Here is a 24,786-nt window from a genome sequence, read left to right as displayed (position 1 = left end):
AAGAGCAGAACAGGAGCAAATTGGTAGGACAGGCTGGGAAAGTTTGTAGAGCTGCTTCCTAAGCCATAAAAGCATGTGATTTTACATCTGTAAGAACAACTACGTAATTAAAGGATGCTACATAAAATATTAGCTAAAATTGAAGACTAGACTCTGACACATTATTTCTTTAACTACTACTGCCTTCAATATATTTCAAAAGAACATTTATGAGAAATACATAAAAATAAACACCTCAAAAAAGGCAAATCAAATTGAAATCTCCAGTGACATACCTGTTGGCGTACTGTATGAAAGCACACAATTTCCTTCGAGTTCTGATGGAGAAAAATTCCTCTTCAAAAAGACAGACACAACCACAGTTTCAGATGAATCTGGTTCTAAAAACAACACAAAATTATATCAAATAATAAGAGGATCCAAACAAAAGCAATGTATTTTCTAGCACTTTGGGAAATATTCTACTAAATCATGTCAATTGTTTCCATCAGTTCACCTTTATCAAAACATTGGTCATGTTTTGGGTTTTTTAAAATCTGTAATTTGTAAAAGGCAAACTAGTCTCTCCAACATATAACTATACTGAAGTATAACCAATAAAACAATTCAATATCCTGAACACAGAGCATATCAAAACAAATGCAGTTTTATATTGTGGTTTTAATAGTTTACAAAACCATCAGCCCTTTTCCCCCCTGTCACATGTTGAGAAAACAGAAGACCTGTCCTTTCAGAAGAGCAGCAGTCAGTAAAGCCCTGTTTCAAGAGAGACCATGGCTGCACATTTCAGAGCAGAAATGTTCTGCTGTCCAACTGAGGTAGCAGGACATCTCAGGTCTTCAGCTCCACTTAATCAACAAGGCAATCCCACCTGCAGCCTTATCAACAGAGCTGGGAAAAGACTAGAAATCACCAAACAGCTGATGCTAAATTGTAAGGTTATGCTAGACGGTCCTCAGTTAAACAAGCTTTCTGCCCTGCTTTCAGCTCAACAGTGCCATTTCTATGTAGAGAGAATTGCCAGCAAAACAAAATGCCCCAGCAAAAGTACCACAGAGTAACTGATTTTTATGTATTTTTTCCTCCATCATAAAGCTACCTCTCCTCACCTGCCATGCATCATGCCACAATCAAGGAAGTAACTGCATTCCTTTCAACTTTGTCTTCTCCACCAAGCAGTATCCAGAAGCTGCAGAGTGCAGGCAAGGCAAATTTGTAATTGCTTTAACTGCCACATATCTGCAACAATACACTGGCAGTGGAGGCTGGACTATACCTTTCAAACATCATCAGACAATGTAATATGATGCAATAGCTGTAATGGTCCTAGAATAATTTACCTAAATCATCAAAGACGAACTGCTCACAGGTCACTGCTAATGGAGCTTGTACACACACTTCCAGGTTTGGTTTTTTCGCAGTCACTCTGCTCTGTATTGTTATCTAAATCAAGCGACATACAAAAGTATTTAAAGGAAGCATGAATTTCATCTCTGTATAGCAGAAAACAACTATAACCACCAAAAAAGTATGAAAACCCTGCAAAGAGTGATTCAGCAGCGTTAAAAGAACTTCAAATTTCAACTTCAAAACCAGTATTTTCCTTTCACAATTCCTTCTTTCTTACAGACAACAATGGTACACAATAACTTGAAAGGCTACAAAAACCTGAGGAAATTTCTCATGTTCTTTGTAATGCTAACACAAGACAAACTGATGCTAGAGTGTTTATTAAAATGTTAAGATTTTAAAAGTGCCATGTGCATTTGTTCTAATGTAAATAAAAATAACATGTTGTCTCTTTTAGGTGACTACAGTAACAAAGACCAAAAAGAGTAAAAACAAAGCTAACAAAAAAAATTATTTCCTTTAAGTGCAAAGAGAAATACACAATTTCCTGAATAATTTTGGAGTCAAGTTCTATTTGATGTTCTACTGCAAACAAATTCGTATATTCTATATACAGGATACCCAGCACAAATACAACTCTAGATTATGAGAGCTGACCTAACCATAAACCTGGAGTGGCTCTGGGTGTTTCTACTGAGGATGGTTATTTCTTTGCAAAACCAACAGATACCAAAAGAATGTCCTTAACTCAGATCTAAAAAAAGTATAACTGTGATTGAGATCTGAATGTGGTCTGCATGTACACAGACCCTATCTGCTATCTATTATCTGTTTTGTACTTCTGGTCTAACAGGGAGTTCTCTGCAGCCAGGTTAAGTTTAGGAAAATATCATCTATAAAATCATTCAAGTGTTAGGAAGCTTGAGTTCTTTAACAGGATCAACATTAACATTTATTTTGGTTTCAAAAATGCATTTGAGCTGCAACAGGCCTTCAGATTATCCTGTATCATTTTAGCATTTAAAAATGCAGAGAAAGGTATTAGACCAAGTACAACTAAACCACATTAGCCTAAGGGAGGCTGTTTCTATAAAGAGTCCAGTTACCCTGTGAACCTTTTACTCAAGACGGAGGGAAAACTTGAAAGGTTCTCAAAAATAAGGCTCAACTGACATTCTTAGAAGATCCTCCCAAACTCAGAAATAAAAATCATGATCCTTTTTTAGACAATACTGAGGAGAAAATACACCTGCATACATGAACGCACAGGCACACACAGAGTTACCCTTTTTCAGTACCAGTTAGAGGCAGCAACTCTAACAGAGGACTGCAGTGATTTCAATTTTCAAATTAGATTTTCCTAGCATTTTCTTTTTCACTAGCAAAAGCTATGAAAGGCTTTTTAAGAAAGGAAATCTAATTTTGTTTATTGACAACTAAAAAGATAACAACCTTCACACTGAGAGCAAGCAAATATTTACTGCCTTTGAGAACTGTTGGAAAAATTATTTATTGCCTTTGAAAAGTGGTGGAAAAATTATAACCAGAAAGAACTTCGTTCCATCCTAGTAATGTCTTTGTGTCTGCTTCTTGATAAGCCCATCAAAAATAAATCTCCAATCACTTTCTGACTTTGGCAGAAGGCTTACTGGAATGACACCTTGCCATCTATGGAGAAAAGGAATTAAGTATATTCTGCATTTCGTATTTTACTCATTCTCATGATCTAAGTGAAATACAGTGACAGGTTTCCTAAAATTTGTCACCACTATGTGAATGCTACTGTTTGAGTTGGGCACAGTACCTTCACTGTGACTGATGGCACTGCCTCTGCTTTTACCTCACTGTCAATGGCTTGCTGTGAAGAAAAAGATGAAAACAGAGTAAATTCAATATTACACATGAGTAAGTGAACACAATGAAATGCAATGTTACCTTCCTACCATCAACTTGGTAAACAGGGAATTAACAGTAAAGGACTTATCATTCCTATGACAGTTTAAAGTACACAAAATACATTTCCAAGATTCTTCTGAAAATGTAAAGCCTCTGTCTGATATTGCCTGCAAAAAGGATAGCAGAAGGTTGTGAATGTTATGTATATAAGGAGCTAATACACTCTGATGTATATATGAATATCTGAAAACGTTTTGTTTGGCACACTACTTTCCACTGCATATTTATTTAAATTCTGGAAATACCTTGTGTTATTCAGTAGGGAAAGGTGACTTCCAATCTGCCAATATATTACATATGCATTAGAGTATGTGCTATAAAATTATCACACATTATTTTATAATTAGAAATACATTTTTAGCTTCAGAAGAAAATTACAGTAGGCATCTTGCTACTCATGCATACAGTGCAATTTCAATCTTTCCACAAGTGGAGAAGTAGTACCTACAAGACTGTAGTTTCCAAGACTGCAGTTTCCAAGATTGTAGCAGAAGCCCTAAAATTGTTCCCATGTTTGCTGTATTGATCCTTCCCCATGAAGCATCTTATCAGATTTTCCCTTTCTAAATTGCTACTGAAGGAACACCCACAAAAACACTACCACACAGGTAACTAAAATATATGGACAACCTTGGGAAAGAAAGGCTGTGGTTTAACTGCTATATTGAGTTACATATACATGAAACATCTGGAAGGATGAGCAACTGAGCACAGCAGCATAAGAACGTCCTGTGGACCTAACAGTTCTAAGCATTGTGAGAAGATCATTGAAGCTAGCCAAGGCCATGTCATCGCCCTTTCTTGTATACAGAACTGCTAGGACACTAGCACATACTATAAAGAGGTGCCCTTATCAAATAGCAGTAGAGGTGGCAGTAGTAATAACAGAGTTTGAATAAATGTATCTGATACATATATAAATGTATTAAAAAGCAGATTCTTGTGTATTTTTAAACAGTAAGTAGCCCCGAAAATCAGTTTAGCAGAAATCAGTGGCCAGAAATCACTTATCACAGATATTCTAGTGCAGTAAGTATGTTCTGAAATGTTAAAGTGAAAAGTTTTAAGAAAGAATATAAGCTCTCCTGAATCTTAATTTTTATAAACTATGTACATTTACAAGATGAATAAACTAACTAGGCTACAATACTAGAGAACACTGAATGATGCCTTGACCAGAGAAAGATTATTTCTTATAATGCATCTTTGAGTGGTTCATGCATTCTATCTTTAAAAGACCCACAGGATGATCCATACCTCTACTGTTTCCCCTCATTAACTACTCACCATTACAAATTTTCACCATTACAAAGTTACTTGAGAACCCAAGTTCTTGTTCACTTACATTTGTTTATCTAGGAATCTAAAGATACAGAAGATACTAAATAATTTTAATATTTCTAGTTAAAATCATTAACAAAAGTGCACTTTGATTAATGGAAACTGAGGGCTATGCAGAAGCTCAGTCCCACAAACATAAATACATCGTAATCACTATCCATGATCAACCACCATTTATTCATGTGTGAAACCCATGTTTTCAAAGTAATTTCCTTTTTCTACAGATACATACAGATTCCACATCCAAATTGGGTGAAACTTCTGCTGTGACAACTACCTCTCTGTTTTTTTCAGATTTGGGTAAAATATCTGAAAGAAAAGGAAAAAGCAAGTCAGTTCTCCTGTAACAAACACACAGCTACATTTCTAAAAAGAACAGCATCAAGTTTCAGATTTATACCAATACACCTATAAGCATAAAGGAAAAGTATAACAACGCATATGATTTAGACCAAAGACATTTCTTCCTAAAGCTAAAACCTGAATCTCATATCAGATTTCTGATTTCCTTACGAAAAATGGATTTAAGTGCAATCTGTAACAAGATTTTACACCTACTATCCATGATCTTCAGAGACTGTAAGGAATTTGTAAGCTTCTGTCTTCACATGCTTTTACTAATACACCTCTAACAACCAACTATCCCCAAAATGCATACTGCACACCTTATGGCACTTTCATCTATATAATTTGATAATCAACACATTAGACACAGAAAGATTCTGCGCTAATAGTGTAAAATTAAATTAGGTTGTAGGAATTCCTCTGTGTAAGAAGGTATATGGAAGTTTTATGTACAGAACATTATATGCAGCTTGGTTATAGTATATTACCTGATGATTCCCAGGACTCAGGATAAAAGGCAAAGAATTCTATGAACAGATTTATATCCATGATATAAAACCTTATGCAGATTCACATATATAAAAAAAAGTTGCAAGGATTAAAAGCTAGGCACTTAAATAGCACGACAAATTCCAGACTCCTCTTCTGAGTCTGGAAGTCCAGCTCTAAGATATTTGCATTCTTCTGAAAAGCACTTTTCTTTCTTAATACTAAATGTATTGGAAAAAGAAAAACCCAAACAGGAAATATATAGTTCCTGAAGCAACAAACTGTAAAGACTTAATGTAAAGAGAAAACTAGCATACTAACTGAATAATTGAGAGCACCAGCGCATTCAGAAACAGCTTCTGTAAATTACACACGAATAGGCACAATCCATTCCACTTGTACAGATAAGACAACATCTTTCTTTTCTATCCCTTCTTAACCATTTCTCTTCAGGTTGCTTCTTCAAGCAAACTATGAAGCAACTTCATAGAATCAGAGACTAGTTTGAGTTGGAAGGGACCTTAAAGCTCATCCGGGTCCAATCCCCTGCCACGGCCAGGGACATCTTCCACTAGAGCAGCTTGCTCCAAGCCCCTGTGTCCAGCCTGGCCTTGAACACTGCCAGGGATGGAAGGTCTTTTCCAATGTGGCTTATTCAATGTAAGCATCAACTTTCTGTTAAACATAGGTGTTTTGACTCACCTCAATCACAGCATCCAAACTGATGCAAGTAACATTAATTTGTATAGTTAGTATATTAATTAAGTTTTTTAAATACTTCTGTGCACAATGTAAATCCTTACTCCTCAACATGTATAAAACAGCTTAAGTTCAACAGTTCAAGGGTCAACACTGGACAGAAACACATGGCATTTATGGGAACAACTACTCTGGTTAGTTTTGGGGGGGTTTGGAGTTTGAGGTTTTTTTATTTATTTTTAATATGACTTCATTCTAAGTAGTTTCCATGTTTGGAAGTAAAAAAGAAATAAAAATATTTCCTTATAAGGATAGATATCTTCAAAACAACATCAGCTCTTACTGCAAAAACATGATTCCAAAAGACAGAAAAGTCAATGGCTCATTTTAAAGATTATGCTTAGGAGTATCTTAATGGTGACCAACGTTCAGAAATGTTTCGTATTCAACCAGACATGATTAGCAGTTATTTTAAGACTTAGCTAAAGTTGTAAGTAAAAAGCCGAAATGAACCAAAGCCAAAACATCTGAAACAGAAAGGCATTCTTAAGTAAAAGGTTTTGTTGTAAAAAGGCTCTCACGAGTTTTATATCTAGTTAAAGCCAAATGTGTCATTATAGCATCTCTCCACAACAAAAAGAACGTTCATAAAAACCCACCTGAAAATATCACTGTAACACCTTAGATCAGATTAGAAAGACTGAAGAAGATAAAAAAAAAACCAAAACAAAAAAAAAAACAAAACTAAGAGGAAGAGATAATTATAAAAAGACCAACAATATTCCCAATAAACTTGTCAATCATACAATGACAATTCTTAAAGAAGTTATAAAGGACAGCTCTATATTTCCTTACTTCATCTCTGGATCTTCCACACAATATGTTAAAACTAACAAACAGAAGTTGATTCACTTCAAGTGGATTTATTATTCCATCATGCTTTCTTTCCTTTGGTTATGAAAGCCAGACAAAAAATGTCAAATACTCATAAAAAGCAGCTGTGGTAAAAATCAGTGGAATCTACCCACATCTATATGCTTAAAAATACCATCACTGGATTTGTAAAACTGAAAATCTGACATTAGTCTATCACAATAATGGACAAGGTTACATACAGTTACAAAAAAGAAACCTTTAAATTGTAGAATCAAGCTCACATCTGCAGATAAATCATTTATTTTCTAGGGAACTTTATCACTCTCTTTTTCAAACAAAAAGGCCCAACTGTATCTTTAATACAATTTAAGAACATGCTAACTATAATCTGGAAAAGATTTTAATTGGTTCTTTCTATTTGTCTAAGATTTTTCCATAGTTTCCTGTAAAATCACATGCTTCCAATTCCCTGTACAAGTTAGACACATTGTTTAAACGCTCAGTTACGAAAACACAAACTTTGAAGGATCTCTGCAGAAATTATGTTCCCTTACTTGAACAAAATCAATGCAATACATAGCAGTGTATGTAAATTCCAGAATTTATCATCATTTGGGTTTTGATGTCGATGTTCTTCTAAAACAACTCCTTTTGAGACAACTTAAAACAACAGAAATGTTTCTTTAACAAAAATAATCCTTTGTTCATTGCACGACTTAAAAAGCCATTAGGAATAATAAAACAGAATTTGGCAATACTATTACTCTCTCTGAAGCCCAAGTATATCAGACTGTTACTGTGAAGTTCCTTAAAGTTTTCTTGCCTTTGGGTAATACATGCACTGCAATTTTCTTCTCTGAACCCTTGCATTAGTGACAACTCTCTGCAACCTGACATAAGTATCTTGAAAATTCCCAACAGGCATTATAAAAACACAAAGAATAAACTCTGTATCCAAGGACCTGATAGCCTAGGATTTTGTTTGTATATTTTTTTATTAAAATTTAAACTTTATTAAATATTACATTTCCTACAGAAATGTGTTATGGAATGAAAATGAAACAAAATACTTCAAAGTGCTATAAGGAAAGTCAGATGGTTAAAAGCACATATAAAATATACCTTGTGTTTTTGTGGCCTCCTTGATGATCTTCTGAAGCTCTTTCATTTCAGCATCAAACTCTTCCTGGTTTAGTTCCCTAGATTCAACTCTAGGAGCCTGGAAGAGTGAAGGATCAGTTCCAAGGTAGGAACACTGAAGATGCCCAGTATCACTCAGAGTGACTATAACACCCTTCAAATCTCTGCATAAGAAAAACAAAAAAGGCTCATTAAGAAACTGGAAAGAATCATGGAAGCAGTAACATTGAATTTATGTTGCTTCTACTGTTCCATCTACAAATATAATAGAACTTCCTGGGTTTAATGATATTCTTTGACAAAAAGGAAATAACAATACTTTTTCTTCAATTCAGATATTTTTACTAATATTGCTCCTATTTATTGCAATCACACCTAAGAACCAAACTGTGCTAGACAGATGACTAAAACATAATCCAAGTTTCTCAGAATATGTAGAACAAAGACAGGTAAAGGAAAGGATCAGAACAAACAAGCCAAGTAGACAGTACAGTCGTAACCTTTTTCATTCACAACTTCTTAAGTTTTCTGAAGTACTGAGACTAAGTTCAGTATGCAGGAAGTAGAATTAGCAAAATGGAACATCAAGTAAGGGAAGAGAAGGGAAAGGATGCATTAGAAGAAATCACAATGGATGGAACATGTTCACAGTGAAGACAGCAGTAGGACTCTGGCTGGCTCTTCCCCATGGTATCTTTCTGAAAGGAAGCCACACAGATCCAAAACAGTTCCCTTTCACTGCTCTGGATCAATAAAAATGGGTACTTTATTAGCTACACTACAGTGTCTTTTCAGCTGAAGGAACAGCATTTCATTGGACTTACTCCTATGGAAATCTTAGTGTATCTGACCACGTACCATGCAAAGCAAGATTTAGGAAAGCATTCAAAAAATTACAAGACAACAGGGAGCATTGCCAACATTTTGCTTAACTTGAAAGTAAACCCTAAACAGAAGAGGAACTGAAGAGTAGAGTAGAATAGCTGTTACCAGCAAAAGTTAGGAGAAAGTTAACTTTCATTTTAGTTTTTAAAATGCTTACTCTTAATTAAAAGCTTGTGCTTACTGTCATAATCATGAGGTGACACTCATGCCAATAATTTGCTCTTACTCCAGAATTAGAATATCTTATAGCAGGCACTGTCTTTGCATCAAATACAACTGTCATACAAAGCAAAGACAGCTCAAATTTTATTCTTAGATCTAAAACTTAATTTTTATAAGAGAGCTGGCAAAGGGCCCAGCAAAGTCTTTAGAAAAGGGATATTGTTGAAGCAGATGTTACCATGTTACTGAATACTCTGTCCCACACTTTACTATTCAGTTGCAGCAAATAATGAAAACAAGAGAAACTGCACCATGAGCTTCTTCCACAACTGAAGAAAACTGACACCTGAAAACAAGGCAATTTCTAAAGTTCTCCAGCACTGGCTTTGGACCATCTTAAAATTTCTTTCCTGAGGCTATGAATCTGTCAAGCTGTGAAAGAAAGATTCAACGAGGACATCTGACTGTAAATTAAAAGAGCATGAAGAAATATAGGTACACATTTTGCAGTAAGTCTTTGATGATATACTACTTAAGTATAACATATTCAGAAGTGGTTAGCAAAGGCAGTCTTTCCTATGTACCTTTAAGTTAGCAGTCATCTCCAGATAATCAGTCTATCACATGAAATCAACTCAAAAAAATCAAGGAAGTGATTTTACTATATAAATTACACTTTTCTTCTGAGTGTGTCAGCATTACAGAATGCACATTCAAAAACTCCATCTTAAAACAAATTCATTTCAAACAACTTTCCTCTTAATCATGAAATCCTTTAAGTCCTCAGTAGCATAATAAAAGCATTAGTTTAAAAAAGCAGCATCACAAGTCTGCTTCAGCTACTGTTCTGCTAGGCCCCAAGAAGACTGCAACACAAAACATAAACAGAAAAAAGCCTTTTACAGTCATCTTTCCTTGTTAAAGCCGTCCATGAATTTGCACATCAATAGAAGCAATAAGAAAAATATGGGTAACCAGTTATATGATTTATAATACATTAATTTCTCTGTTGGAATGTTTGTCAGCCAGTCAAGACTGTTATAAAAGCTTGAGGAAAATAAAGCAATGCTTAAAGACAGCAGGGGGAAGGGGAGAGCATTTAACAGTTTTATAGTAGTTTCCCCCCAGCTACTGCACTCGTGCAATATCCCTGCAAATACCATTACTTCATTTGGCACATTTTGAGCAGAATCTGGAATTCCAATTACTGTTAAATTCCTTTTATTGTAAACTACTTTTTTTTACTGTATCTCACACAATAGTCAAAGTAATGGCAAATCTAGGGGGACACTTTAACAGTGAAGAACTCAAAGTATGAAACAAATTATTCTGGTATCTAAAATAACTACAGTACAAAGCAACTCCTACACACATATGGTAATAATTTGAAAAAGTATCTTTTATTGGATCCTGGGTAATAATAACAGCATATGCTTTTTGTAGATCTTCTCTTACTAAACAAATTGCTCACAATATAATTCTTGAAGAAATTAAAATGCTTTGCATGTTTCCAGTTCTATAATACCAAACTGATCACTCAACTGACATAGAAGTTGGAGCTGTAATTCTAAGTTCTACTTCAATGACACAAGCTAAGCCTTGGACAACTCCCAGGACAAGGTCTGGTTATTGACACAATTTACAGCTTTAATTATTTACATTTATAATAGCACATAAAACTTCTGCCTCAATTTCAGAAGTACTCTTAATTGGTATTGCTCATACCAATCATTTTAGAAACCAAGATATTTTGCAATGCTGTTTTCAGTGCCTTGTTGATAATGTATCATTTATAAACTACTAAATGAGGAAACTAATTCCTGACCTGTACTCAAGCATTTTGAACACACTTCTCTCTCAATTTTATCATCCTCTGAAGTAACTATATGCAAGAGCATAATGAAAATAGTACTTTTCAGTTTAGTGCTTTTGAAAACCCTGATTGTTCTAAGTTTCTCTACCATTTCAGTGTCATTTTAGCTATGTGAACAAAATGTTCAAAGGAAAATTAGAATACGAGTAATAAACTGTAAGAGTCTTCTAACATGAACTAGTGAGAAGTCAAAAGCCTATCATATTCTTATTAGATGCTAACTCCAAAATCAGACCTTCAGCTGGATATTTAGCATATACCTGGTACAACCTTAGTGCCAGCTAGCCCCTGTTTTTAACTGGTTTGAGGTATCTGTGGAAGATCCTCAGGTTCCTTTGAAAACCCCTCCCTTATTAAAAAAAAACTCCTTTGTTCAAATTTACATCAAAAGTAATACTTTTATGTGTAAGACTTCATCATTCTGCTATTACACATGATAACAGATAATCTGTTTGCTCTCAGAAAATAAAATTCTTTCAAGGTTATTTATACTATGTATTTAACATGCTTTGCACACTTTGAAGAGGAAAAGTAAACATATAATGCAAATACAGTGTTCAGTTACAACTGTTTAACAATCTCTACTGATATTGAATATCATTAACTAGTAAATCACAGACTCATAGAATGGTTTGGGTTGGAAAGGACTATTTTCACTCTATTTACAGCAGTTTGGGTCAGGGGTCTTGTCTGCCAGAGCACTACTGCCACCTGCGGGGCAGCACAAGGAGGGTGAGGGCCAGCCAAGGAGCACAGCTTAGGCGTAGGCGAGCCCCAAAAGCTGTCGTATCGTATGAAATGAAGCAGTGGGGTTTAAACAGTATGATACCTTGACAGTTAAACTGTTAAGATTCCCTTAAAGATTAAACAATGCATGCAGAGACATTGACATCCGTGAACGACATCATGAGGGTTGGAGATTTCTGCTATAGACAGCCTGAAAGAGCTGGGCTTGCTCAGCCTGGAGAAAGCTCCAGGGAGATCTCCTAACAGTCTGCAATATTTAAAGGGGCCGACAAGAAACCTGGAGAGGGGCTTTGGACAAGGGCCTGTAGGAACAGGACAAGGGGAATGGCTTTAACCTGACAGAGGGGAGACTGAGATGAGCCCTTAGGCAGAAGCTCTTCCCTGTGAGGGTGCCCAGAGAAGCTGTGGCTGCCCCATCCCTGGCAGTGTTCAAGGCCAGGTTGGACACAGGGGCTTGGAGCAACTTGCTCTAGGGGAAGGTGGCAGGGGGGTTGGAACTGGATGAGCTCTAAAGTCCTTTTTAACCTAAGCCACTCTGTGATTCTTTGATTACCTTGTGGTTCAGGGAGGACACATACTACAGGCAAGCTAGACACACGATTTCAGCTCTTGCTACAAAGTGCATCTAAAATCAATTTTTATCAGAAGGATTAACCAACTTAGTTTCTTGTTGTTTTAAATATAAAATCAAAGCTATTTCAAAAGCAGTGAAGATTTTGTTAAAAAATAAAGTTAGCTACACAAAAACGCAATTTAAATTAAAATTAATATTTCTCACATAATAGAATAAAACCAGAGTATTCAGATTGCTGACAAAGGCCTCCAGAAATACATGATCTTGCTTTAGGCAGAAAATTGTAAAGAGCTCTTAAGTATAATATATTCAGGGAATAGTTCAGAACTTCCACATTCCATTTCGTATCATCACAGCTCCATATCTAAGACACCTAGTGGCATTATCTAGGTGGAAAATGAATGTGAGGACTGACAAAACCCGATAACTTTAAATAAGAGTGCAGCCTCTAAGTCCAAGCTCCAAATAATAAGAAACAAGAGAAATTACTCTATGATTTCTTTTATGACAATACCAGTATCAGCGTTAAGAAAAAAATTAAGACCAAGTGTGACACCTAAACCATCTCCATGCTTCACTCCCTCTTCAGCTACATCAAGTACATATTTCTCCATTTGCGCCTCTTTCGCCTGAAATCTAAAAGCTGTTTCAAGGCCAGGCTCCCTCACTGGCAGACAAGCACAGAGCAGCTCCCAACAGCTATACAGCACAGCAGCTACAGCAGTGTGAATATAGCATCTGGAGGGCCTCAAAATTTATCCTTCATCTAAACCTTTTCTCCCACTTCAAGATAGTGTTCATTTCACTCCAGGTAAGCTGGAGAGAATCCTAGCATCTCTGCTTCCACCAATAAAGAGATGTAAGGTGCTGTACTGATAACATCTACACTCTAGTAAGTTTTAGATAAAGCTTATTGTCAACTGTTGGCTTCATACAAGCTACTATTAGACACTACAGATCTGCCACAATCTGAACAGGCAGAGAGAAACTGCAGGTTAGCAGGAAAAAGAAACCAATGCAAGTTGTTTAAGAGCAAGTATTGTGTTTTAAATACTAGAAGGGGAGTTACTTGCCTTCTTGCTCTTGAGCAGTTAGAATTTTCACCTTTAAGGCCTTCCCTAGAACCATGAGGGTAGGAATATTTTAAATGTTATTCTAAAGTAAGTTGAAACACAAACCCATGACTGTAAAAAGTATGCTTTGTGAAAAAGCAAATCAGTGACATGCAATGAAAGTAGAAGAACTGGCAATATGAGCACGTGCTTAATATTATACAATTAAATACCTTTTGCAACTAACTTGCTACAAAGCCTGCTTGCGAATCACAGTATATGCTGGACACAGTATTGGGCACTTCTTTGTCTTTTGCAGGATCAGAATCCCACTAAGGTAAAAGAAATACAATCATATTTTGTGGCTAAGCTACACATATTAATAATCAAAATTATCTCTTTAAAGACCTTTAAAAGGGTAATGTTTTGTACTGCCACCTCTTGACAATCCAATGGTAATTCAGTGATTAAAAAATGTGGGAGTTTTTTCCTTCTTAAAAGCATCTCTTTAAAATGCAGTTATGTTTAAGTAGAAAGATTCTAGAATTCTCTGCATTTAACTTCTCAGATCAGGCAATATTCTTACAGAGCACTCAAATAAAAATTTATATATATACACAGGTATACAGTGCGTCATAACTGGCATTGCTTCTAGTACAGTACTACTATACAGAAAAAGGAAAAATCTTTCAACAAACTATAAAGTTTGATTCCTGTAGTTTTCTTTCCATAAAAACGTGTAGCAAGTGCTAAGTTTTGCTGGGTTTATATGTAAGTTTTGCCATTTTTATATGGTGATTCTTTAACAATTGTGGTAGCTGCAGTGATGTCAGTTTTAATAAGGAATAACAGATGAGCTGGAATGAAGAACAAAGTATATTAAAGCATCTGGACAGCTAAAAAATTCAAAGAGAGGGGTTTTATTTCAACTCCACCCACTATTACCCTGTATGTGATTGCACTTTTACAGCTTATATACTTAATTCAACAATATTTCTTGATATTTTTTCCAGATAAATTCAGTTCCTGTTACCTTTCTACTGTTTGGAGAGCCCAGCTACACAATGTTCATCTAACCACCCAATGTATCATGGTTCTGTGCCAGAGAAGTTGAAATTTCAAGTTCCTACTTGGACCAGGCCAGTATTTTCTCACTTTCAAATTGATTGCAGATTTCAAATTTCTTTTAAAACTACTGGAAGCTAAAAATTCATAAAGCACATTTTCAACCAATGGCTGTCCACCAGAATGCTGAACTCCAATCTTTTGATTCATGTACCTCATTCAAACTAAACTGATCATGCTGTTGTGTTACTTAGGAGTTCAAACCTGGGCATTAAACCTGTGTCAAAACAAAGAATTTAAACACTAGCAATTTAAACCTGGAGACAGGTTGCTAAATCAAAGACTTTATACATAAACTTATTCAGATAAAGTGCCGTGAAGTTACAGGCATGCTAACCATGTACCTTCATTAGTCAAATACACTCTGCTTCTTTATTATTTCTGCAAGGGAAAGAAAGACTTATACAAGAACAAATTTTCAACCTATTTAATACTTTATTTTGTCTTACAAGAAGAATATTGCACACTACTATAGCATATCAGATCAGTAACTTTGGAGTGACTCAGTAAGCTTCCTGCGTCTCAGCCTACACAGTCTCTAATTTATTACTTTAATAAATTCATTACTTTAATAAATTTATTACTTTCTTTAAGTCTCTAATTCAGTAGAAACCATATTCAAACACGTAACAGCGTAAATCAAAACATGAACATCAATAGCCCATGGGTAGCTGGCTTTAACAAATGGCTGATTAATATATTACCATGTGATACTGTCTCAATGGCTGCTGTTTCACAACACCAATGTTAGAAGTTCAAGCATGATCCCTATAGTCAAGCCTGATGTTATCTTATTTGCAGAACATAACAAAAAAAACTTACAGGATCATTCCTCAGTATAAACCTAGACAGACTTGAGGTTCATAAAGAGCTCAAGTATGGATGAAGCTTACTAAGTGGCCCTGCTTGCCATCTTGAACATATAAAGTCTACTTTTATTTCCTGGCTTTTCAACAGTTACTCCTGTTTAAAAAATAATTCTTTTTCCCCCATCTCAAATACTGAAAACCTATTTACTAGCTTAGCTCAAGCTAAAAAACTGGATACTGGAAATCTAATATTTTTTGAAACTCAGAAATTCTTATTCTTTAAAGGTGATATATTACTTCTGCACAAAAAAAAAAAAAAAACTTTCCAGACTGCTATATACTTCCCTTTCAGATAACATGCTGTTCCACGACCAAGTAAAATGATATTTATCCGTCAAATACATGAAACTGAAAGCAAATATTCTAGTAATTTTCACCAACTTGTCTATACCTGTCAACCCCTTGTAATCAAAGGAACTTCGCACTTTACAAGGCATATATGTCACTCTGTGGGTTATTTGCTTCAAGAACCTTTCTTCCATGAAGAACAGTTCTTCTGCTCACAGATACAGTAGGACAAATAAATCCTGACAAAAGAAAGTTGGTTCCTATATTCTAAAAGAAGAGGCACCATATATGCAAAGCATCCAAATACCTTTAGACAAGCACTAGAGGTGGCTTGTTAAGTTTTTTCTTTTGGGTATTTTTAATCCAGTTCCAGTGTGGCTGAAGATGAAGATATCCTTCATTTAAACAAGAACTTTATTGATAAACTGGTGCCTTAAGTAGTAAGAGTCCTCAGTAGATTAAAATGAGAGGGAAGAATTATCTCCCACAACACATCCCCCTGAACCCTGAGAGGAGGCTGGTTTACTCTTAATACTGTGCTAGCTGATAAAGTACACATGAAATCAACATTTTTTCTGCCATACAGATATCACCAGACTTCATTTCTTGATGGATAGCTAAAGGCACAAAGAACCAAAACTACGAGTTTTATGAAATATTATGAATATTGCAAAATTTTATTAATATTACGAAACACTGACTTGGATGTATTTGAGAAACTTTGCAGTCTATTTTAGTTTGAAAGAAAAAAGTCAGGAACCTTCACAGACTCACCAGGTATAACTTAGAGGCTGTATACAAACAAAACCAGGTAGTAATGTTGAGAATAGTGAACTTCAAAAATGTTCAGAAGAAACAAACTCCCTGATTTAAAGGCTTCATGCTTTTCTATTGCAAAAACAGGTTTGTAACTTGGAAGTGATCAAAAGAGAAATCCCCTTCCTGAGACTACATCCAAGCTATAATGCTCTATGTAGTTTTAACTCAACTCACAGTGGCATTTCAGCTGTTTGTGATGGAAACATCCCTGAGGCTAGCAACATGAACTATTTTGCTTCAGACTGAATGCACCTTAACATAATGTTCTAGTTTTAGGCCAGCCAGGTCAGTGTAATACCTAGCCAGCCATTAAACATGGTACTCTTAGGAACAGCTTTGCCAAGTGAGTTAGTGTCAAATAAATAGAAAAGTAGTTGTCTAAGTATTTTAATCTGCTCCAAGGACCTTTTATGGTCAAGTATATGAAGACAGGATAATTCGGGCACAGAAAAACAAGTAAGTCTTGTGACAGGCCCTTAAAAAGTGACTTTCTGCTACTTTATGCACAAGTTATTTCAGATGATTCAGACAAACATGACCCATCTTTTTGGTGGGGGAGTATTAAGTCACTTGCCTTTGCAGGATCAAATTCCTGCCAAAGGAGAAAAAATTACTTTCATATGAGGTGCTTTTGCTACCAGGAACTCTGTGTAGGAGCCACAATTCTATGTGGGCTTGCTCCCCTCATAATTACCTGAATTATGGGGTGGAAGACAGAAAAAATCTAATGCATCCCACAAAGCATCAAAAAGTGATTAATTCATAGACTTGATAATCTATAAATGTACAAGATACCACTCATGACATTTCCTTTGCAAAAATGGAGAGGTACAAGGAAGGTCTTGGAAAAGTGGTCTCTGATGAAACAGAAATACAGAAACTAAATGTCAAGAAATCACAGAATCATAGAACAGTTGGGGTTGGAAAGGACCTTAAAATCATCTAGTTCCAAACCCCTTACCATGGGCAGGGACACCTCACACTAAATAAAGGAATGGACTTTGAGGTCAATGCTAAGAAGAGATTTATATAATTATGGTGGATACCAAGCAAACATTGCTGCTCACAATTACCATTTCCACACTGAAAATTTGAGGGAAGTGAGAATTTTTGTAATTCCTTTGTGTAGCTTCCCAGATCTCAAGCTTTCCTAACAGCAGCATATGGAAAGTTTCTCTTCAAACCACACTAGAAAGTTTCTTTTGCTGGTTTCAGGGCAGAACACCTACACGATTTTCTTCCAGAGATTCAGCTGCAATGAGAATGCTTTTGCACAGCCATAACTTTAAGGATGACAACAGAGGGCATGCATAAATGTAACTGTCCAAGCAGACTTATCAATAGGAAGATGAGTTTTTGCTGAGATGAAGTCCTAAACAGATTAACCAAAATTGTCAATGTAAGTGGTTGTATCTCTGAAGTGTTAAGCATGGAGGAGTCCCCTTGACATTAAAACCATGTCATGAACAGTTAGTAACTACCATACATTAACAGAACCAGAATATAAACTTCTAACAAAATAGTGAACGAACTTCTGTAACAATGAATAGAACTGAACTTTCAGTTCAGTGACCATGATTCTAGAGATCGTCAGGTAAAGCCAGAATAAACTCATAAACCCAGAACAAACTCCCAAATTTCTGCTTGTAGTTCAAGTTTCTGATCACAAACTTTTATATGAAATATTCAATTTCCTGACAGAGAACATTCTGGTTTAACAGAAGCAGTTCAACACCTTAAAAATACAGTTCAGAGACACCTCACTAAACATGTTATAAGTAACCATCTAACTTTGTACTTTTCTGTGCATGTTTCTGAAAATGGGACAGAAATCGAGCAGTTTATGCTGGAATTTCATTCTAAATGTTATAGTGTGTTGTTATTAGCTACATACTGGAAGTACTGTATATCACATTATGGTAAGAAGATGAATCAATTCATAAAGAGTATGTTGATCTTTGAAGTAGACTATCGAGATTATAGGATAAAAGTACATGACTGCCTTTATGAAGTAATCACTACCCCTGCTCAAGGGACTTACACAAAAGAGCTTCTAATGATGCTTTTCTTACCCGTCAAGCCAGAGCCATACAATAGCAGTACAAATGCCAACAAGAAAATATAGATTAACATCTACGATCTGCGGAGACAACTGCTTTCAGAACACTCCATTTACCTCCTTAGTATTAGTGCAATAAAAGCGGAAAGGATGTGAAAGTAATTAATTGACATACGTATTTAAGGTATTTCAATCTCTCAACAGTGTAGGATTAACAACTCTATGCTTATTAAAGTACTTCATATTATTTATGTTACAGTAGTGCCCAGAGGCACTTACTGAGGCTGAGGCCTCTCAAGTGGAATATTAGAAAACCATTATCACATTGACTCAAAGAAGTCCCTTCCAAATTATTTTTTAAAACAACCATGTTTTAAGACAAATTACTACCTCTGTAAGCTTTGCTACAGTTTTTGCTGTTCAGCTCATCCTTATTTTTAATGTCAATAGTACAAGCATACTGTATGTTTTTAAACAGAAAGACAGAATCACAACATCTACCCTAGACTTCTTCCTGCCTTTCAGGCCATTTGGTCTAGACACACAAGCATTTCTTCATTTACCAGTACCTGTGTAAAGAGGTATGTATAACTAGACTGCTGTCTCCCCACCCTCTACAGAACAAAACCCCAAACCAAACCCTAGCATTAATAGGTCTGTAGAAATTTGAAATGTCACTAGCAAAATGATCTGGGACAAATTCGTAGGCTCTCAAAAGTCTCACTATGATCAAACTACCAAGTGTTAAAAGTTCACATGGAAAAGGCAGAATCTGCATCAACTTCTTAGAAGCATTATTAAACAGATGGTTCCATAATGCAACTTTCCAAACAAATAAGTGTGTACACAAATGTTAGCACTATCTGCTGTTGTAAAAATCTGTGCCTTTCTCAAAGCTTTTTTCTGATACAAATATTTTTTCCCAACTTCAAAAGCTGTACTGTCATTTCCTGCATAATTAACTGTTGGTTTATACTAACTGGCCCACTGAGACTCTTCATTCTATTTTACTTGTATGATGCATTGAATGAAAGCCAGCACAACCCTCTCCAGAGAGTCTAAACAAAAATTTAAATTACAAAGTATTAAAAAATCATTAGGTAACCATTAGTACCGAACAAAACACAAACATCCCTCAGATTGCTCTGTGCAAGTCAGTTAAGCCAGTTAGGCTGATGCATTTTCATCTGTTATGAGATAAAATGTAAGCCTCATGATCAAGTATTCTACAATCCAGCGTATGGTGGCACAGCAGCCATAAGCCTGCTAAGGATTAGTAGTAACCCAACTGCCAAGGATACTACTGCACCCTGTATGGTCACAGGCACTGGGCAGCCAGCACCTACCACAGCTCTGATGGCACAGCCCAGCCATAAGCTGAGATTTTCTACAGATTGCTTATTTCAGTGACAGGCTCAGTGTAAGTTATCAATATATCAGAATTTCTCTGCACTTGAACCCCCACCCAAACAGATTTACACCTGACCTGTCATGCACATTTTATAAGTTTTGGTCTGCTGCAGTTCAATCCTTTGCAATTTCAATTAAGTTCCTTAATTTCCACAGTTTAACATTGGAGCTTAATATTCTGTTCCAACAAATCATCTCTGGAATTCATATGCTCTTAAAAGCTTAATGGAAAACAGATTTTCAGTGAGATTCTCTATTTTCCTGTCTCAGAGAAGGATCTTACCAGATTGCAAAGCTTCTCTTTTCATTCTGAGAAGAAACTGCTCCACCGGAGCTGTAAGATCCCAGGTTCTACCTTCACTCAAGAAAAACAGAAAATCTAGAGCACAATGCAGCAATTCCAGTATTCTTCTAGAATTAAGTCTGCCTGATAATGAAATTAATACTTTGCAAAACAAAGAAAAAACACTTCGAATTTTCCTTTCACAAGTCACCTTGTTGCATACCTCAGAACTGACTGCTGACATCTAGAGCAAATTTCACAACTGGAAATTGATCTGAAAAAAGTAAACTTGATAAGTTACTTACTGTAAATTTGCTACTTTCACTGATACAGGAATGTGGGGAAGTTGAGCAGCCCATTTCAGTGTAACATCTTGATAAACATTCAACATTTTACTATGGTTTCCAATTAGAGTGTTTATTGTTCCTTCTTTCACTGTTAGAGATACAAAACCAGTTTTAGGATGACAGATTTTCAAAAGCCAGTACTTTTCTTGTATCATTACACTATTTTTTCTTTTCAAGACATTAATTCTTATAAGTTAAAGTAACAAAGTTATGGAAGTTACACTGACAATAACCAAGGACATACATAATTATGGACACCAATATCAACAGCACACTATACAACATATCCAACAACTGGCTCTAGCCAGCCACATCATGATGAACAAAGATTTCTAATTGCCATACTGGCATGCCAGGATAGATGTGACAAAATACATATTAGTTAAACATAAGGTACTTAAACTCTTCCTTAAATGACTCATGAATACTGATTAAAAGTGTATGTATTTGCAGGGTTTATTTATAGTATAATTTAAATCAGAAAGCATACATTGTGAAAATAAGATGATATTTTAATTCTAAAGACAGTGTCAAAAATTTATCTAATAGTACTGGAAACAGAATAGGTATGAAGAATCTGTAGTTCTATAGTAGCATCCAAACAAGGTGCTTCCACACTATGTAATAAGTTTCATCTCCCACCAATAAACATAATTTGATTTTTTTTCACTGTCCATAAATGACAGAAGGTTTCAAACACTAGTTTACTCTTCCAACGTCTCTCATACTTAAATGTCTGTTGCTTTGGCAGCCTGAGCAAACTTACTCAAACAGTAGACAAGCACCTCAGTTCAGTGATGAGAAAATGTCTATTCAGATGCTAAAAAATTATGAGACATCACACTAAGTAATATTTGACAATCAACCTGCTTCATCTAAAAAGAGAGCTCTGATTCCACAGACTTCCTAAGGATCAACAGCTTGTTGAGAAAAATCTATTTATTCAGAGGGGGATAAAAAAGAAAACAACTTGGCTGTAGAAGTAACCCAGCTAAAGTTTAGTTGACTTTTCCTTTTACAAACCTGAACAATAAGGAATGAAGCAACTCGGGCTATAATCAAGCTTTTTCATGAATCGAATTTGCCCATTATCCTTAAGGCAAAAGAAGTTTCTCTCACCAAGCACAAAAACAGAAGAAACTGCCTGATTAAAGGAGACAACGCATATATCCAGTGCTTGCTCGCCAAGGTTTAAAACCCAATCCACCTTCAAAAGAAAAAAAACATGCTCCAGAGATCAGTCAACAGCTGCATATTAAAGACAAAGCTTAGAGAAGGCTCAGATCTCATCAAGTTACATGAATATCATTAACATAGACAGAAAAGTAAAATCAAGGTCTTTTTCTGAGAGAGGGTTATCCTATTATTTTGAAGGCAGTTGATAATTTTCCTTATTGTGAGTAAAGCAGCAAAAACATCCACTTTTTAAAATAGTCATGAATTGATGCCTAAGCACTTAAGTATATTCAAATTTTAATATACACATCCCATTCAAAATTAAAATGCTTCACGCTTTAACTATTAAATCCAAGAGCAGAATATTAAACTCATTTAAATCTGTACATATCTTAAGATAAAGGGCAAAATTAGAGACAAAAGGTGGTAACTTATTATACTAATACATGTAAATGGAGAAATAGACAAAGTTTTAGCTGTCTAAGCCAACATTTATGCTTACAGTCAATAACATACACCCTTCAGTCTGATGAGCATTTGTATTAGTGCCTTTTTCCTACTACATACATGGATATAATAAGCAACTACTTAAAAGTTCTGCCTTGCCTATATCCTTACATCTCTAAATACTGCTGCTTATTGATACATTTCATTGGTTTGTTGTTTCAGCTCCTCAGAGAAATTTCAAGTAATTCACACATAAAAAAATGGCTTTTGACTTCTGCCAAGTTGCTTAAACACAAATTCTGAATTCCTGAAGTAAAAAAAGGTATCCAAGTTGAACTGTCAGCACTTCCTATGAGAACAGCTTCAATCACTTCACTTGAAGAACATAGAATGTGTTTGTAAACAGTTGCCTGATACATGAAGCTGGAAGTGCCATCTTAAAAGACAAAGGTAAAAAAAGCCAGGTTTGTTACATTTGTCTCCATGTATGCTTCTCATTTTAGATTTTAAAAAATAATATTTGCAGTATATCCAATTTTTTTATTTAAAAACTATGCCTTCTCCTAATGCAAGATTTAGGACTCTGACTGACAGTTTCAAGAAAGTTGTATGATTAGCCACTAGAAGGAAGATGCTCTCCCAACAGTTTACTGTCATACCTGAAATATGCTGAGTATACACAGTACATTAAGTAGACAAGCAATTCTATTCCAGGACCTCAAAGAAGGACATTTTCTTCCTCTTAATAGGAGACAGCTCTAATATTAAACAATTTAGTCACAGGGACCTCCTGAAGACTATTGAATCCACAGGCTTTTTGACCAAAAGAGTCCAGGATACTATTTATGAAACTGGTTTTCACTGCTGAGTTTCCTTAGTAGAATGAGGTTCATTTTCCAAGTACAGTACAAAGTCACAAATAAAATTAAAACCATGAGCTATTTTCCCAATTATCTATTTTACTTCAGTTTAAGTTCTGTATTACACAGACTGCCTTAGAAATAGTCATTTCCAGTACACAGTTCTCTCATGGTTTTTTTTTTCTCCTTAGAACACCAGTGAGTTTCAAGGCCCAACCTTAAACAACTGAAAGAAATCTTAATAGAAATCTACTGGAGTCTTTCCATTTCCTTTAATGGCAATTGGATCAGGTCCTTTGTCAGCAGACAATGTTTCCATTTGTTACTTAACATTGGTTTCTTTAGTATGTAGGCAATGTACCAAACAGGTTAAGTAAAATAAACAGGTTTTACCACAAGTCTTTTTCCAGAACCAAGTTTTGCCTGGTCTGTTTCTTGTCTTTCATCAGCATCTGTTGCAAATGCCAGCACTTGGTATCTGTTTAGAAGAAAGGATGTTTAAAAAAGTAAAAAATGAAATTTATCTTTGTAGTTAATATCCTTATATTAAGAAATAATATAATTATCATATTATGAGTATAGGTATACAGTAAAGCACAGTCTGAAAGGATTGTCAGAAAACCTACTGCAACACATCTATCAACAGCAAAGATGATGAGATAAATATCACCATAGGCTAACAGCTAAATGTAAAGGCAGAAATTAAAACAAACATTTCTATTCAGACTTTATCTGGTGTTAAATTATTTCAACTAAATATATTAGAGGATAGAAATCTAAGCCACCAAGACAGTGAGAAACCAACTTATTTTCAAATTCTGAAATCAGTATTCTAATACAAAATTGACTTTTTTTCCTCTTAAGCTTTATAAAACTTCCTAAACTACCCAGAAATACAATCTGCTATATATAACAGTTACTCTGAAACAGATCCATTAACTAAGTGGTTCCAATCCAAGATATAACAGTAAATTGACATCAGTAGGTTGCACATCTAGCTAAAGATGAGAGGTTTGCAAGTTTGGGTTGGGATTTATTCTTTTTAAACTGCTAACCAACCATTTAAGAAAACTAGCAATGAAGACATTAGAACAAAAGATGTCAACTGCCAGAAAAGCTTTGCACATCCATCCTCATAAGCAACCCTCAACGTTCAAAATGTCCTCATTGACACTTCTGTAACTTATTCTTTTCCTGAATTTATGCTGCTGTCCTAACATACTGAACTACTCTATTGCTCACATATCACTAAGTAATCAGTGAAATTCTGAAGTTTCCTACAGAAATTAAATAACCAAGAAAAAAAAATTATCCAAAAGACAGCATTCAATTCTGGAAGTCATGGAGTGCCATCAGCTCCTAAGCTCAAGCCAACACAATTCTGAATGCTCCAATTCAAGTTTAAAAATTAATTATGTATTTTTCTATCTTGTCAAACTTACAGCTTTAAAACAATGATACCAGCAGGCCTCACATTTCACTTGCATGTATTGTAGTGCTCACTACCAAAGCATTTTAGTTTTTAAAAATATTTACCTACAGAAGTAAACTATGCACTTGAAGTAAACTTTAACTGCTTAAGGTGAATGCTATGACTTGGTTAAAAATACTAAA

At 35.3% G+C, this 24,786-nt stretch overlaps 1 protein-coding gene across 1 annotated transcript in view; it reads right to left on the bottom strand.

Annotated features, from left to right (window-relative positions):
• The window catches only part of BBS9 (Bardet-Biedl syndrome 9), a 252,846-nt gene that overhangs the window by 203,662 nt on the left and 24,398 nt on the right, over nt 1-24,786 (bottom strand). The window contains exons 8-15 of the mRNA XM_031042432.2: nt 23,566-23,650; nt 21,713-21,896; nt 20,648-20,777; nt 8,179-8,360; nt 4,880-4,956; nt 3,155-3,208; nt 1,341-1,443; nt 276-380 (exon numbers count right to left, since the gene is read on the bottom strand). Coding sequence (XP_030898292.2) covers nt 276-380; nt 1,341-1,443; nt 3,155-3,208; nt 4,880-4,956; nt 8,179-8,360; nt 20,648-20,777; nt 21,713-21,896; nt 23,566-23,650 — 920 coding nt within the window. The remainder of the gene's footprint in view (nt 1-275; nt 381-1,340; nt 1,444-3,154; nt 3,209-4,879; nt 4,957-8,178; nt 8,361-20,647; nt 20,778-21,712; nt 21,897-23,565; nt 23,651-24,786) is intronic.

The sequence above is a fragment of the Melopsittacus undulatus genome, chromosome 1 (genome assembly GCF_012275295.1).
Source record: "Melopsittacus undulatus isolate bMelUnd1 chromosome 1, bMelUnd1.mat.Z, whole genome shotgun sequence".
Classification (NCBI taxonomy): Eukaryota; Metazoa; Chordata; class Aves; order Psittaciformes; family Psittaculidae; genus Melopsittacus; species Melopsittacus undulatus.
The sequence above is the reverse complement of the archived record's forward strand: the minus strand, read 5'-3'. Positions and strand labels throughout refer to the sequence as shown.